This window comes from Tiliqua scincoides, chromosome 3, assembly GCF_035046505.1.
Source record: "Tiliqua scincoides isolate rTilSci1 chromosome 3, rTilSci1.hap2, whole genome shotgun sequence".
Lineage (NCBI taxonomy): Eukaryota > Metazoa > Chordata > Lepidosauria > Squamata > Scincidae > Tiliqua > Tiliqua scincoides.
The window spans coordinates 168,629,857-168,647,411 of NC_089823.1; the positions used below are offsets into that span (position 1 = coordinate 168,629,857).

The 17,555-nt window shown below is 40.0% G+C and overlaps 1 protein-coding gene across 1 annotated transcript in view; it reads right to left on the reverse strand.

Moving 5' to 3' along the window:
• Positions 1-17,555, reverse strand: part of MGMT (O-6-methylguanine-DNA methyltransferase) — a 229,596-nt gene that overhangs the window by 8,393 nt on the left and 203,648 nt on the right. Inside the window, exon 5 of the mRNA XM_066620619.1 lies at positions 7,160-7,299. Coding sequence (XP_066476716.1) covers positions 7,160-7,299 — 140 coding nt within the window. The remainder of the gene's footprint in view (positions 1-7,159; positions 7,300-17,555) is intronic.

The window sequence follows — 17,555 nt, forward strand, 5'->3', positions numbered from 1 at the left end:
GGTAGATGCATGCTTTAATATACACCCCCCAAATGTACCAGAGGGAAAAAAAGCTGGTGTCTCACCAGCCAAAGAGGTACATTTGGGGGATGTATATTAAAGCATGCATCTACTAGCACATAGTCAGTAAACAAGTATTGCACTATTAAATAACCATAGGTAAAGGGTATGAGTCAAGTTTCCTATTTGTTGCACGAACAACAATGTGACTTGAATTATTTCCATTGTTCATAATGATGAGAAACTAGGTAATGCTAGGTAATCCTTTGTAATGCTCTTCCCATTCCCACTCTAAAAGCTTCTGAAGTTTACCATTTGCCCAGTAGTACTAACAGTAGCACTTTTCCGTTTTGAGCCTCAGCAACTTTAGGGGACTAAGGGAGAGTTGAGGAATGCAGATCTGAATAGGGATTCTAGCAATGGGCATTTGGAAAGCAGGCAAAGCCATCAGAAAAAGAGTCACAGATTAAAGGTGCAGAACAAGTCTCTGCTTTTAGCTGAAGACAAAAATGATGGCGAGAGCCACTGAGGTCTTATGGTCAGAGTGTCAGACTAGGAATGGGAAGACCCACATTCAAATCCTTATCCGGTCACAAGCTACACCAAATGACCTTGGGTCAGTCACCATCTCTCAGCCTAACCTAATTTACAGGTTTCTTGTAGGAATAAAATGAAAAGGAAGAATGTGAGACAACAGCAAGAAAGAACCTTGCATGTCACCTCTGTGTTCCTTGTAGGCAGGACAGAGATGCAACTAATAAAATATTGGCCAGGACACTTTTGCTTGCTTTGTATCAGGCATCAAACCTATGAATGTATCTTTGTTTGCAGTGGTAAATATATATATATAAAAGAAATGCACTACAAATATTATATCATGAATGTAATATAACAATATTGATCACTACTTCATTTTGGTTTAATTGTGGTGACAATATTTAGCCAACTAAAAATAATTAAATGCAATAAAAATTTATTAGAGCCCTGAGGATATTTTGGAGGAATAACACTGCCAAAGACTTCTGCTTTAGAGCTTCAGTTGCATTTAATGCAATTTTTATCAATAACTCAGCAGCTTATATTACTACAGCTCCATTGAAATTTTCATGCTGGGAAATCTAATTCGTCCAATACATGAATCTATCACTTACAGTGCCTCTTTCTCAAATGCTATAAAACTTCCAAACCCATAGATTTGTCTCCAGCAAAAATAACATGAAGGGGCCTTTCAATCAATAATGGAATCCCTATGATTCTGGTGCCAGCTGAATATTTTCTCCAACTTTGCCTTTGTTCTTCTGGGTAGAGACCCACAAGGGAAAGAGCTTGTTTTCACTCGCAGCCTCATCAATACCTAAATCCTGGTGAACAAGTGACACTGAGAAGCTGTAATCAATAGCTCCCTCTGCGTTTTTTCTTCTGGTCAAATGGTTCAGCACTACTGACAGGCTTGACACTTAGAACATGATGCTAAATCTTTATCAACAGCTAGCTAGGTGACTGGCAGAACAAGACTCAGGGTGGTCATTAACGCTAGTGGCAATCTGTGAATAAACTAACTCCTCAATAATGTGTTTGTTTAGAAAAAGGTGAGAAAAAAAAACTCCCTGCACAATGTATTGATTGCTTTTGAACTGCATTTAGCAATTTCAGTCTGAGGATGGAACAGAATGTTGTACAACTGTGATGCTCTGCTTGTTAGGGGTTTTCAATTTGATGCAGTGGAAAACTGACCATCCTATTATACTGGTTGATAGACTGAATAGTTACAGAAAGCTGCCAAAGTGTCAAAAATAGATCAGTGAGGCCATAATAGAAACAGCTGAAATATCAAGTTATAACACACAACAGAAATTGCACTTAGCAAAAAATAATATTTCAGTTTGCTCATGTCCTATTGCTTTTTCTCCCCGTTCTCCGATAGAAACAAATACTGTAATATCAACCAGCATCTGTTCCAGTACTGCAAGCCTCCTCAGGAATTAATGCACAACTAGGTTTATGTGGGTACCACATTCCAAATCAGTTCTTCACAATCTTCTCTGAAATGCACAATTACTCAACTCTTGAATGTTTTACACACTTTGACTGAATAACACACTTCACTTATGCTAGATTGATGTTAGTGTCAGGTTTTAGCTTGAATGATAACATAAGTATATAGAATGGGGGAATCCTATATGGCTACTTCTGCTAGCAGACTACTCAAGATGCCTTATTTAAGTCATAGAAAAGTCATTTATGAGGGTCTTGGACTAATCAGCTCAACATACCCTAATTCCCATGGGTCTGTATGATTTCTTTTTGATCTTCCTATACTATTCTAATGAGATTTTTAATTGAACTTTATGAGTTCCCTTTGAGGACACAGCCCTCACAATCAATCTAAACTGTAGTAAACCATTTGAAGTTTTTCTTCAGAAAAAGGTGAACCATCTTCACCATGTCCTTGGCATAATTTAAAGTATAGATGTTGCCTCTTTCAGCTGCTGCCGGCACCTTTTACACCTTCTCATAAAGTTGTAGGTCAGTGCATGAATTATGTGAATCAACCTAACTACAAAAGGAAACCTGTAGAACACACACGGTAGAAATTAAGTGGACAAGATTTGCAAAATGGAAAAAAAAACACCCCCCACACATTTTTAGGGAGACAACTCAGGAATAGTGCTGCTAGAAATTATGATTTCCAATAACAACACAATTTTAGAACCCCAGGAAATCCTGTATTAAAATAAATGTTTCCTGATTTTTGTGAAGTAAATTGTTATCCATATTTATATATTGTCTTTCAACAAAAAATGTTACATGGCAAAATAAATAAATGCTGCTCCCTGTCCCAAAAGGCTCACCATCTAAAAAGATGTTCAGACTTCTGAAGAAATTATATACAGATAGACTTTTGATACACACTCATAGCAACCATTTTGCAAAGGTAACTATTTCAGAAACCCATGAAAAGGCTATCTTGTAAACAACTGTTGAAGACTAACACACAGATTCAGCAATCTCTTGTGAGCTTGGTGCATACAAGGCACTACCTTGCCTTTCATTTCAATACAAGGAGCAACTGCAGGCATGCAAAGGTATGCCTGAAACTGTTTTTTCTATCAAAGGTCAGTTTCATGTTGGCGCTTCACACTTGCCTTGGAGCTTGCGTGGTGGACAGATTCCTGTTCAAAGTTCTAAATAAGTGCAGCACTTGTCTTTATATTCCAAAGATAATAAAACTTCAGATGGAGGTGTGAAAATTCCTGCTTTTTGCTTATAATATGTGCAGCAAAACTGAGATAAATTTGAATTGTGTCTTTAGTTTGTTTCTTGTTCCACTTTACGGACATGTTGGTGTAGGTACCAAGAGGAGTAGGTGCAGATTTCAGGACTCATGCATACATACGTCGAACATGATACAGTACAGATCAAATCTTAGATCTCTCTTATTTTAAGTACACCATTCTTTTCTTTTGTATAATTCATAATCAATGGAGTGTAGTCCATGAAAGCTCATGCTGAAACAAACTGGTAAGTATTTAAGGTGCTACAAAATTCCCTGCTTTTTTCAACACAGTTATCCCTGGTGGGAGAAAGGAGGAATCTGTGCCTTTTGGATACATACCCAACTCCTTGACTAGTTCACAACACTGGTGTATAGCAGCCTAACTGCCAGTATATAAACAGCTATTCCTGGAAAATAATCACCCATGATTTGAATCAAAAGGTGGTTTGCATTAAAACTTGTCACTTTTAACTCTAAATGGTGTCTCTGCAGTAAATCTAAGAAGTTCAGTGAGCTTTCTTATAAGAGAGGAGGAACTCTCATGCGGGTTGTCTCCCTCCCCACAGGGATCTGTTCTGTCTTGTCCCTCACACTTTTTATCACTTACATGAAAAGCTGGGAAAAGTTTCCTGATGTCTTAGAACGATGTTGTCATCAGTATGCTAATGACATCCAATTTCTCCTTTTTATCTGATTTCATGCGGCAAGACTGCCCTTGAACAGGCTGCCTGATGTTATGGTAGTAAAGGGATAGATTGAGGGTGAAAAAAAGTTAATCCAGACAAAATGATGTTGCTCATGAGAACGGTAAGTGGTTACACTGCTTATACCGACTAAAGATCAGTTTCCCTGAAATAACAGGTAATGAGCTTGGTGGTGCTTCCTGGTGCTTCCTCAGTGTTATCCAAGACTCTCAAAAGGAAGCCATCCCCACAAATGTGTTTCAGCAACTTCAGCTGATTTGCCAGCAGTTCTCTTGTTGCACATGCCCTGGGCTGCTGTAATGAGCAATGTGCGAGGTTTCCCCTTGAAGACAGCTTGAAAATATTAGTCCAGAATAAACCTTCACACTATAAACATGACTGTTCATAGAAGTCCAGTAGTGAAATCTTGATTTGGGTTCCAATGCCAAAGTTACAACAGTCCTAAGTATTAATAGATGTTTCTTGGCAAGAGCCCTGCACTTGTGGAACTCCTTGTTATTGGGAGTCTGCCAAATCTGGGAGTTTGGTCCGTTCAGAGAAGCATTAAAACCTTTATGCTTAAGAAAGTATTTCATCTTTAATAAACTTATTAAAGACACTGCATTGTATTTTCTTAGTTTGAATGGGCCTTCATTGGACTGTCTTATTGTCTGCTCTGGAAATGTATGTTGAATCATTATGCATTTTTAAGTAAAAAATGTTTGATAGACTGGCAAAACAATGAAAATCTGCATAAGATGCAGGTATGGAAGCTCAGAGTGATAAAACCACCACATACTAGCTTTGACAAAAGTATGTATCTAAGTAAATCTAAGTATGGATTCACTCAATCCACTTTTGATGCCATGTAGGCCTAAGCCTGAAAATATCTGGAAATAAATGTCCTGTCATTAACCAATTTATGCCTTGCCCACATTTGTACACATTTGATCCTTGTTGCGTATATGCAACGTTGGACAAAAATGACTTGTTACCCCAATTTCCCAACTTAATAAGAGTATCTAATAACATAGCATGTGTACTCAGTCATGATTACATGATTATATGGATTAATAATTGCACTATGGACATTATGGGCCCACTCAACCGCCCATCTATCTTGTCTTTTGGGTCTTTCTATTTTGGTCTGGTAAAACAATGCTGTTTTAGGGAGGTATCAGTGGTTGATATTTATCTACAGTGCTTTAGGGTTGGAGATACATAGATGATTTAAATTTGCCTCTTCGTATATTCAAGCTTCCTTTCCTTCCAATATCTGTTCTACTTGAGAGAGAGAGCGAGATCAGTAGCTTCACTAGTTGATTTGTAAATTGACAGTTTCCAGGGCTTAGTAGTTGGCAACCTTCAGTCTCGAAAGACTATGGTATCGCACTCTGATACCATACCATCGCGCTCTGATTCCAGGGCTTAACACTGTCTAAACTGCATTTTCATGACATAGAAACATAAACAGCTGCCATATACTGAGTCAGACCACTGATTCCATCTATCTCATTATTGTCTACATCAGTGGTTCCCAAACTGGTGGGTCACAACCCAACAGGGGAACCAGAAATGGGCCATTCCCCCTTAAGGGGAATGGCACAGGAATGGGTCCCCACCATTGCTGCAGTGATTGCAGCAGTGCCGGGAGCACTGAAATGTGCTGGGGGAGGTGTCGTGAAGCCTTCTGGAGGCTTGCAACCCCCTCCGCAAGCTTCCCCGCTGCAGCACGAAGCTCTGATTACTCATCGGAGCTCATTTCCGGTTCGTGTTTGGAGCTCCGATTGTAAACCACGAACCGGAAATGAGCTCCAGCGAGCAACTGGAGCTCAGCGCTGCAGCAGGGAGGCTTGTGGAGGGAGTTGTATTATTGTCTACATCAGTGGTTCCCAAACTGGTGGGTCACGACCCAACAAGGGAACTGGGTTGGGAAAACTTCTCAAACTGATTGTGACTTTGGATGGGAAACAGATGCAGGGGACAAGAATGAGTTTTGGTTCAAATTTAGCCCTCTTTTTTTCCCTTTGGGTAAAATGGTATTGAATGATTAATTTTAGTGTCCCACTAGCTGTGCTGCAAGTATTAAGAATATTTCCATACCAAAACCAAAAGCAGTTGGCAAAGCAGTTTACATAGCTAAGCAAATAAATAAATGGTTCACAAAGGGACCACTGCCTATGCATCACCTATTCCATGAAAACGCTATTAAATGTTGCAAAATAAATGTATGACGTGCATTCTTTCACTATCTACTGTGCTTCTCTAAGAGTTTACTTCATGAAAAGGGTTATATTATAAAATGCCAAAAGCAGCAGCATTGGAAGGCTGACTGCCTTTTCCCTCCCCCACCTTTGATAATGAAAGCAAATCAGTAAGGTCACTCTAAGGCTTTGTGCCAACACCTAGATAGCTTCACACTTACAACATAGGTCACGAGCATAAATGTCAGCCAACTCTCATGCCAAGATAATAACCTGAAATTAAAAAATATTTGAGGCAATTGCAGGCCACACGTCAGTAATGGGGAAAAAGTGGCTAAATTAATTTATAATTATACCCCCAAATCTCAACATAGCTAAAAGGCTGCGTTCCACATTGCCTTCATTGGTGAGATGCATTGTTTTTTAATGGAGCTATGTCACAGGAGCAGCGAGAAGATGACTTTCTGACTCACCCTGTTGAGGAGGCCAGAGCGTGCCTGGCTCTTGAAATCCAGAATCTGACATGCTGAGGATCCAAGTCCAATTTGTTCCTTCATGAATGTAGGTGGTATTTTGCCCTTTCACAGTGTATGAGCTCATGTAACCAGAACTGCTTTCAGGTGATTAAAAAGAAAAAAATGTGCTTCCAAACTCTTTCAACGCTACTATGGGAGAACTGATCCCTGAGTGGAACATGTCCCTATCCATAAAACATAAGCCTTCTTTAAAAAAAAAAAAAAATGAACTAAATTTGTATAGGTTGATGCATTAAAAGAAATGCAGTGCTCCTGCTTCAAATAAAATGATGGGGAAATAAATCATACTAAACTGGTTTATGCAGTAATGCTGATTAAGAACACTTACTGACCTTATTACTCATAGTAGAGCAGTTTTCACAGCAGATATATTTAATCTAATGACATTTAGCCCACAAAGCTTTCTATCTAAAACCACCATCTTCCATCAACTTTATTTCAAAGTTGACATGAACTTACAGGATTGCTTCTCATGGCTCCTCCCACTGCTCTGGCAGCTTTGCTGTTGCCTGCCAGGTCTGCTAATTGCTTGTAAGAAACAGCCTCTCCAAATTTCACATCTCTCAACAGGGTCCACAACACTTCTCTGGTGAATGAAGCTGAAAGGAAATATGAAAAAGCAACATACTGTTCAGAGTCACGATTTAAACAAAACCAAGAGAAAAATTATATATTTAAAAAATACAAAGATAAAAATAGTCAGGAGCTGACATTTAAACTAGAGTATGAACTGCAATATTTTCCCTTTCAAATTACCACAGCAATCAGTTCTATTATTGTGTTCTATATTTAAATTCATGATTATTAGAGAGTGTGCTTCAAGTAATTGATCACTATTAAAAAGGCATTCAGCACTTTGATTTTCCTATATTTTTAATTTGCTTCCAGTACAATTATCCTGTTAATGCATACAATGTGCTTTTCCATTAAATTGGCAGAGTATAAATTAGCATGCAGTCAAATTAAAAAAAAAGGCAGAGGGAATAACTGACAGGAACTATTTTATAAAGCTCTTGTATCTCCTAATTTCAAACTTCAGCTAGGGCACGCTGGAAAAGAAACCCTAGAGCCAGCAACCAGTATTATAACCCTGACTGAATGCAGGTGGGGCTTTTGGGGTTTTTAAAAGCACAGACCTCCAAGCTTACCCTCAGAATTTTACAGAGCAGAAAATGCAACAACAGATTTTGCCTCTGAATCCAGGACACATATTTAAGAGAGAAACCTATAAAAAATAAAAGTGTAACTCATTTGATGTTGAGTTACCCTTCATTTTCACACTGTTGCTAGTAAAGCATGGAGAAAAGCAAAGGAACCTTCTCATGGTTGTTACAGGCTGGTAATTAGAGACTTAGCTATGGTGAATTTGGTGATTAAAACTTCCCACAGGTAACCAAGCATGGTCTCACCACTGAGAGAGCACAGATGACACAGACTATGCTTTGTTGGAACACAATGAAACACTGCTGTACCTGCACTGATTTTCTGCAACAGTGCTAACAGAGAGATGTTACAGAAATGCTCTAGAAGAGGAGTAGGCAAACTTCTTCCACTTGGGGGTCAGAAGCCAGGCCTGTCATTACTTAAGAACACATACATATTTGATGTGTGTGCACAAACTTCCCAATTAGGCCATAGAGATAAGAAAAAAGAAATCAACGTGGTGTGGAGGGATGCATGCCCACACAGAGGATGATGCTCTAAGGAAGCTTCTGCCCTTAGTCTGCTTACCCTGTAAACCTTACAGAGACAGAATTTTATAGGACCACCGTGGGCCAGGTGGATATTTCTGTCTGGGACTATGGGCTGGTCTGTGGACTGCAGATTGCTGACCCTTGCTTTAGAAGCTGTTTTTTTCTGTGAGTTCACTCCACAGAGCTGTGTTACATTTAAAGGGTCTACAACCAAGTGGGCAGTGTCAATGGAGACAGTGTTTCTTACACTCTCAACATCCTGTGGGTGCTGATTCCATGGGGAAAGACCCACATGATGGACCATAACCAGATGGTTGCAGGCCTTTAAAACAGTATTGACTGAGGAATCTACAGAGAAGTGGCTCTCACAATGTTCCTTTAAGGGAGCAAGAGAGTGTCCATAGAAGGCCACAGTCTACCACTTAAATCTATTCAACAAAGGAAAAAAAAAGTATACTTTGGTACACTATGACCAGGTGCAGGATTATTGATCCGCCTGGTTCAATATTGTCTATTTGGACTGAAAGCAACTTCGCCAGGATTTCAAACCAGGGTCTCTGCCCAAGGCTATCTGCTTATACTAGGGATTGAAACTGGGACCTTCTGTACGCAAAGCCGTGCTCTGTCACGAAGCTACAAAACTGAGAACTGCCACAGCAAATCTCTTTAAGAATCTAAGTCCTTAAGATCCCTCAGGATGTTGAAAATTGTTAGGAACTGGGAGTGTAAAGCAGGGATGGGAACTCCAATCACAAAAATGCACGTTTTTCACAGACTTGTTTGTTGCACACATGGAAGATTCGGAAAAATACTCTAGTCAAGGCCCCCCTGACTCATCCCCACGCATGCTGACTTGAGTCTGCCTATGTCTGGGTGTGCTTGCTTACTGTTTCTGCAGTGTGAAAAACCTTGTGAGTCCACCATTCCAACCGGGTGAGCAGCAGGGAGGTTCCAGTCATGAAGCAGGGAAGGGTTAATGCATCTGAACAAGAGGGTGAAGCAGGAGTGGGCTCTTTTGCCCATCTCTGATATGAAGGACCCAATGATCATTGGACAAAGGATGGGCATTCAGATATCTTCTTTGGCTAAGGTAGGACAGGAGGAGGAGCCAAGGGAGTTCTTGCCTTACAATTGGCTAGAGAAGCCCAGGGAGGGGAGGCAGCATATAGCAATCATGATTTCCACCTGATGGTATGGCTGCTTTGAGCTCCATTGTTACTTGTGGGGAGGAACCTCATTGAATGACCGGCACAAATTGGACTACTTCTGAGTAGAACTGCAAAGGACTGGGTCATCCTGGTAAGCCTCGCAGCTGCTGCACACGACTGTCCTCCCTCTTGCCACTTTTCTCCTGGCTCTCACACAGTCCTTCTTTCCTCTCCTGCCCTATTTACAGATGGGCAGGGACAGCAGGGGAGTGTTTAAAGAGAACTCTGACACACAGACACACACCCCGGCAGCAGCCCTGTTTTTTTCCATGGCGGGCTTTTTAAAGGGGGCAACTCAACTCGAGTCCTTTAGAGTTGTGAAAGGGCGACTTGGCGACTCAACAAATGTCCCTGTTATGACTTGTTTTCAAGCTGAGTTGTGGTGGGGAGAATGACTCTAGCTTTGATTCAAATCGAGCCGTGCTGGGTTTTCCCATCCCTGGTGTAAATGTTGGAGGAAATTAAAAATAGTTTCCTCTTTTGGGGGGGGGGGAAGCAGCATAGCTTAAGCAGCAGACCCCCCCTTTGGGTATCACCCAAGGGAACCTCCCTTACCCGGCTGACTGCTATTCAATGAAAAAGACAAAGATGCAATGGCTTGTTAAAGTTGCAAAAAAGGAAGTTATTTACTTACAGTTCCACCGAGTGTATATTTACAGCATCTGATTGGGATCAGAGGTTCAGCTAACACTTAGAGATAGCAAGGCCCTGGAGCAGTCTCAGCCTGCATGCCTTGTGCTCAAGATGGCCTGGGCATCAGAGCCCTGGTGTGCTCATCTTAACAGTTTGGTGGTCAGAGGACAAGAGGAAGTGCTCAGAGGAAAAGGGAAGGATAAAGGGTTAGGGCCACACCCCACAAGGGTCACAGAGAGAACAGGTAGAAAGGTCAGAGTCACTGGGCCATAGCTTGACCCCTTCTGGACAGCATCCTGCCCCCTCTGGACAGCAGAGTTGCACCAACTCCAACAGTATACTGAGCTAGGATGCATCTCTCTCTCTCTCTTTCTCTGTGAACTGGTGCAGCATAAAAGCTAAAAGACTGAACTGTAAATCAGGCCTTTCCCAGTTAAATCTCACCTCTGGTCTTAGGACAAGCCACTGCTTACCAGCCTCAGTTGTAACATGAAGATAGCATTTACTGTATTTACCTTACAAAGCTGCTGCATTATCCTGAAGTAGTTCTATGAAACACCTTGCAGATTCAGAAAATGTTAAGAACTACAGTACTATCATCACATAAGTCAGCAACACAGAGCTCCCCAACCAGGACAGCTGAGTCCTCCCTGTCTTTTAGCTTGAAGGAATGTGGCAGTGTGGTACACTCCAGGTGAAAAACTGAACAGTGTTTTCTTCTGAAGATTCAAACTCCGTTTTTCAGAAGCGATTGTATTTTTCCTATTCTGGCACCTCACACTCTGTCTAGCAAAGAGGTCTCTCTTTGTTCTTAAAAGAAACCCACATAATTTAATGTTTGCTTTAAATAATAATAATAAAAAATCACTTCTTAACTGAACAGAATGATAATCACCTCATTGGAAAAAAAATCTGTTTAGCCTTTATTATAACATTAAGCAAATTAAACATCAGCATAATCCAGGTGATACTAGAAAGGGTCATCAAAGAAATTAACTTTGTTGTTCATTAATTTACATGGATTAGCAGAGGGCGAAGAGATAGCAAATCTGCTCTAGTTTTTTATGATATAATTTCAAACTGTACACCATTTGTGGCACTAGGGTGACTTTGGGGTTAATCAGACTGATTTGTCCTTTTAATTGCTTTCTATTCAAAGAAAATTCATTAGATAATGTTCTCTTCAAAATTCATGAATCAATTTAACCGAAGAAACCATATTAACAGCTTTGGGTTCATTAGCACATGGAGTTGTGTTACTAGCTGATTGCTAAGAGAGTTTCCTTAGGCAAACAGATTTTGTTTACTGTCATTTCTTTAGAAAGGTCTATTTGAAATCCAATTGTAACAAGGGATGAGTGCATTCCCCCCACTACATTTCATAATTCTTTCATTGTTTTGCTCTGCCCCATGACCTGCTCTGCCTGCCTTTTGATTTTATAAGGTGAATGTCTATAATTAAATTTTGGGAACTAGGGTCTTATCAGTTTGCTCTTGTCTAAGCTTTCTCTTATTTTTGAACGATGCATTCTGGGAAATGTAGTCTCTCAGCTTCTGGTCAACTCCTCTTGCCTTGTTTTTCTCCTGGTGTTCTCAGCAGGGATGCGAAGTCAGGGGAGGCATGGCCTCACTTGTCATACTCCAGTGAAAACAGTTTCAGCCTCCCCTGTGATTGTGCACACGCTAGAATCAGTTTTGGAGAGGTTGCACAATCACAGGGGAGGCTGAGCTCTCACTAGTCCCTCCCTGTATGGTACTGTTCTCCGACTACGTGGACATGCCTTAGTCCACTTCGAAGGGCATGCCAAGGGGAATAAAAGGCCACCAGAAAGGTCCTGATCTAATGAATGTGGAGCTAAACAAGCACTCCAGAAGGCACCTCACCACCACAATAAAAAGGATAAAAAATGAAGCTTCAGCAACTGATAAAATGATACTTTTTTTTGTTTCATAAAATTAGGTGGGTCTTCATATAGTGTCATTTTAAAAAGTGGGTCTCAGTGCTAAAATGCTTGGAAACCACTGTGTTTCTTGATACATCATGTTTTTCCCTTCCCCCAGGTGCGATAGTGCAGGTGCACTATTTTCAGGTGCAATAGTATATAAGCTATGTTGCTCTGAGGTATTTCTAAGCCCCTACAAGGCATTTCCATTTCTATGTTTCTACAAGGCATTTCAAGCTGTAGTTCAAAATAATGTGATACCTGCGATCATGCACATCATTTTATAAATATATCTGAAGCATTAATTTCACCCTGCAGGCAGTAAATGCATTAATTAGTTTAAGGTAAGCAGCTCTGTGACTGTACCAAATATTTTTTATTATAAAAACTCCCTGCTAGTGCCTGTAAATATAATCTGCTCGGAATCTGACGGTTGAATTTTCACCAATTTTCAATATGGCTGCCAATATTTAATGCTGTTGGATAGGAAAACACAGCAGGAAAATCTCACATAAAACTGATACCAACATTTTCTGATGAAAGCAGTTGTGTTCTCAGTTCAAAAATTTAGAAACACTAACAACTGACAGATCAAAGTTAAGGCAAAAATTAATTACACATTGTTTGAAATAAATGATTGCACAAAGTATTGTCCATTACCATGCTGAAGAGGGCATAAAGAGAGTACATAATACATTAGGGAAATATCTAAGTAAAGTTCATAAATATTTCTAAAGGTCCAATCCTAGCCAACATTCCAGTGCTGATGAAGCCATAATTCAGCCCTAAGGGCTGCCCCTCTGTATTTGTAAAATCTTTTTATTTACAGGCATACAAGAAGAAAATTTGGGAACCAAGTGGACTCCTAAAGCAGGCAGGTTTTCTAATCTGCTAATCCTGCTCCAGATTAGAAAAAAGCAACCACTGCAGCTCCTTGAAGTGAGCATCCCAGTGCAGTTTGCTTCAGAAACTTCCACTCTCTGTCTACCCAAATGCAAAATGCAATTAAAATGGTTTCTTTTCCTGCCACACATATAGGCAGAGCACATTCATTGCCACTGAGGACACATCTATTGATCACTCCTGAGCATTAGCAAGCAATCAAGTAAACAAAAGATGGTCATGGACAGACAACCATTACACCATTATGCTTGTAGCTGAAAGGCTAGCTTCAAGTACTTATTTCTTGAGGGATGCATGTAACTAATTTATCCTCACAGATAAAGCCATGGACTCCTCAGAGTCTGAGATGCTTTTAGATAACATGGGGAATACCCTTAGCAAGTAGGGTTTACTATGCTGACAAAATGGGAGTATGGTGGATGCAGAGTAAGTATGCTTTGGTGTACATCTTGCAATCAGCACATTAGCCTGAATCTGTAGAATATATAAGGTACAAAATATTGGTCATTGGGATGGTCTTGCACTGATCTAGTTCAGAGTAAATTCTTGGTCAAAATAACTTTTGCATCTGGATCTGTGGAGGTTAGTTCAGAAAAGTGTTAATTCAGGACAAACTGGTCATTGATAAGAATTCCTACTGTATATAGTTATTTCCTTTGTAGAACTGTATGCACACTGCCTTGGGCTTCACCTTGTTGGAAAGACAGGGTACAAATTTTGGCTAGGGCTAGTTAACATCCACCCCACACCTGAAGAGACAATCTAGGACACTACCAATCAATGGTGTAACTAATGATCATGTAGCCCAGTGCCGAGCTCAAAATGATGCCCCGGAAGTGATGTCCCCACTGGAAGTGACATCACACCTGGGTGAAAATGGGGAGAAAACTCAACTCCTCCCCCAAGCAGCTCACCACCCACTCGCTCTGCCACCTTCCCTTAGTCAGTGGCACAGCTAAAACATCTATCTGCTACCTGGGGTCAAAGAAGATATTATAGTCTCCCTCCATGACAAAAAAAAAAAAAATCAAATTTAATTAATTAAATAAATAAAAATAAAGTGGACCCTTTATTGGTTACTGACACTGTGCTAGAGTGAAGAGGAATGGTTATTCTCCCTCTGCTAAATATAAGAGAAGCACCACTTGAAAAAGTGCCTCTTTACCCAGTATTTAGGGGTAACTATATGGAAATGAGATACAGGAAATGAGATACAGATAGAGAAATGAGATGGAAATACATGGAAATGAGAGATGACTCATATTAACACCTTACTGGTTCCATGATGTATCATAACAACATCTCAATGGCTCTCAGAACAACCAGTCTCATAGGTCAGCTTTGAGTTAAGGAGTGTTCGATAAGGTAGTTGTGATTTCATTTTCTGGTTAACTGGTCATAACTTTTGCTACAATACAGATATTCAAATGTGGTTTGTTTCATTGCATTCTGCATTAAATTACCTTTCCAATGAAATATTGCATGATGTTATCATTCATATATACCAAGGTTTTCACAATTTTGGCCACTAGTGTCAAGTTCAGCTTGTTGCCCCCCTAAAGTTTGTTGCCCAGTGCTTTGCTACCCCCTGCACCTCCTTACCACCGCCACCGCTACCACTTCACTCTCTTCCACACATTTCCTCTTTTGCTTCTCAGAGTCAGCTCATCTACTTTACACTGGGAAGTTTGCTGGGTGGAGGTAGGAGGCAGGAGTGCAGGGCATCAGCCTTAACAAAGGATACTGTCCACTGTTATAGGGTTCCCTCAGCAAATTGTGGTGAGGAACAGAGGATACAGGAGGGACCATATGATTTCATGATCATTTACAATCTCCTAACAAAATAGATCACTAAGGGCACAATCCTAACCAGGTCTACTCAGAAGTAAGTCCTATTTAGTTCATTGGGGCTTACTCTCAGGAAAATGTGGTTAGGATTACAGCCTAAGAGTTTTAACTATATGGACCCCCAAATCTGATCTTCTAGCTAGCACAAAATAAAAAACTAGAAAGCTTTTTGCATGTTCAAGAACACTGTTCTGGCACAGCACACCATGACATGACCAAGCTTTTAAGGTCAGGCATCAATGAGCCAAGTCATCAACTTGCTGGTACTGACAAAATCTCTGAAGTACATTATCTCTGCATCATGGTGATGTTTTCTAGGCTTAATCCTCATATCTAGCGAAACTAAATCCCACAGAGAGTTGAGTGGCAGGTTTTTGCCTGTGTAACATTTCTAAAAAAACATTTGCATATTTGTAAATTACCTTAATGATAATGTTTTAAACAAAACCCCACACTATAACTACAGGTGAATGTCACTTAGCAACATTCTGACCAGTGACAGCCTGCAATTGGTTCCTGTTCATCCTGCAAAGCCTCCTATGCCAAGGAAAGTCACACACTGCCTTGCCTCTGGAGGCAGACTGCCATTTCGACAGAAAACATGTGACCTCCGGTTTCCCAGCAAACCGGAAGTCGCATCTTTTCACCCAAAACTGGCATTCTGAGCCTCCAAAGAAAAGGGGACCATAGTTCCCCTCGCCTTTCAGAGGCATCGCAGAACAAGCCTCCGAAAGCCTCACTTGATGATGGGGGTGCCAATCTGCATCCCTGTTGTTAAGTAATGCACAACTGTATAATGCTAATATATTTTTTAAAATGATCATGTATTAAATCTAATTATATGAAGTCTCTGAAATGCCCCCTCCTCTTTTTCATATATTTATTACCAAATAGGGCTGCCATGCCACACAAATTCATTGGGTATAACTATATGTAGCTTACACACCCTTCTTCAGTAATAATATTCTTTAACTTTGTGGCCCTTGATTCTTACTATACGACCCATAAAATACTAAGAATTTAAAGTATCTGCAGTTCCTCAATATTAGAGCATTTCTTTCCTGGTGATTTTCACAAATACTGAAAGTGCTCCAGACTAATGGCCACTTTATGAGTTGTGCTTCAATCTGGGACTGACCGTGCAGTTTGGATTGGACAGAGGAACAAACATAGAGCAGTGAAAGAATGCTGAAGGTATTTCAATTGCAGATACACAATCTAACAGAAAATTCTAGTGCTGCAAATTGAAATGAAAATCTGTGCAATTTTTTAGAATCAACTCCATCCACTACAGCCAAGTTTTCCCAACATATAGGAAAAAAATCAAGGCTTCCTGACCTGATTTTTCTGCATTATTTTACTTCATTCCTCTTTCTTGTGGCAACTTTAGTTGCCTTCTTCAGCTCGGGCTGTGTTCCTGCTGCATATAACACTGTAGATATATCTGCCTGACAAGGGACGATGTAGAAAGGCAAAAGTCTACCCCTTGTTTAAACAGATACAATAGATATCTTGCCTTTTATGGAGAGGGAATCTGAGTTTCCATTGAATTTTGGTCTTCTACTATGACTGGTGATGTTTCATTGCAAGTGAGTGATTTAACTAACTGTAAAGGTACCCAAAGTTAGCCTCAACAGAAATTCATACTGTCTAAAGTGAGGAGATTTACTGGGGAGAATCCAAAGTCAGTCCTCTATTGCAAGACACCAATGTCAGTTTTACTATAATAGCTGTAGGTCCTCTAACCTTCTTTGCCAGTTTTCAGTATACTAAACCAGTGATTCTCAAACATTTTAACACCAGGTCCCTCTTTTTATATGACAATCTGTCCAGGAAGTAGACTGGAAGTGATGTCATTCACCCAAAAGTGATGTCATGGCCGGAAAAGACATCATCAAGCAGGAAAATTTTTAACATCCCCATGTGACAAAATCAAATCCATTAAATTAAAAGTTTAAAATAAGTTTACAATGTATTTAAAATAAAGAACCACCCTCCTAATCCTCCCAGTAGCTGCTGATTCAAAGTCTGAAATCCTATTCACACCTACCAAGGATTAAGCCCCATTGACTATCACTGTTAAAACCATACGCTGTACATAGCAGCTGATTCAAAGTACAGATCTGTCACTTTTCCCCAAATGCAGTTGCATACTATTAAAAATAAAATGCACTTTGAAATGAATGGGGACCCACTCAAAATTGACTCATGATGCACCTAGTGGGTCCCGATCCGCAGTTTGAGAAACACTGCACTAAACAGAAGAGCTACTAAAATACCACAGAGTTACTATTATTATTATTAATAACAGTATTTATATAATGCTTTTCAACAGAAAACAATGTGGTTTACAGAGAAAATCAAACAAACAACTAATGGTTTCCTGTCCCAAAGGGCTCACATTCTAAAAAGATGCAAAAGAATACCAGCAGACAGCCACTAGAAAAGACAGTGCTGGGGTGAATGTTTATGAAACAGTTGTTTATGAAACAGTTTGTTTCTTATAATCCAGCCAACACATATTTCAGCATGCATGCATGCATGCATGATAGTAAGCCTTACCCAGCTCAGATCTATCTATCTATAAAAGAATTGTGTAACACACAATACTATTGTCAGAAGTGCT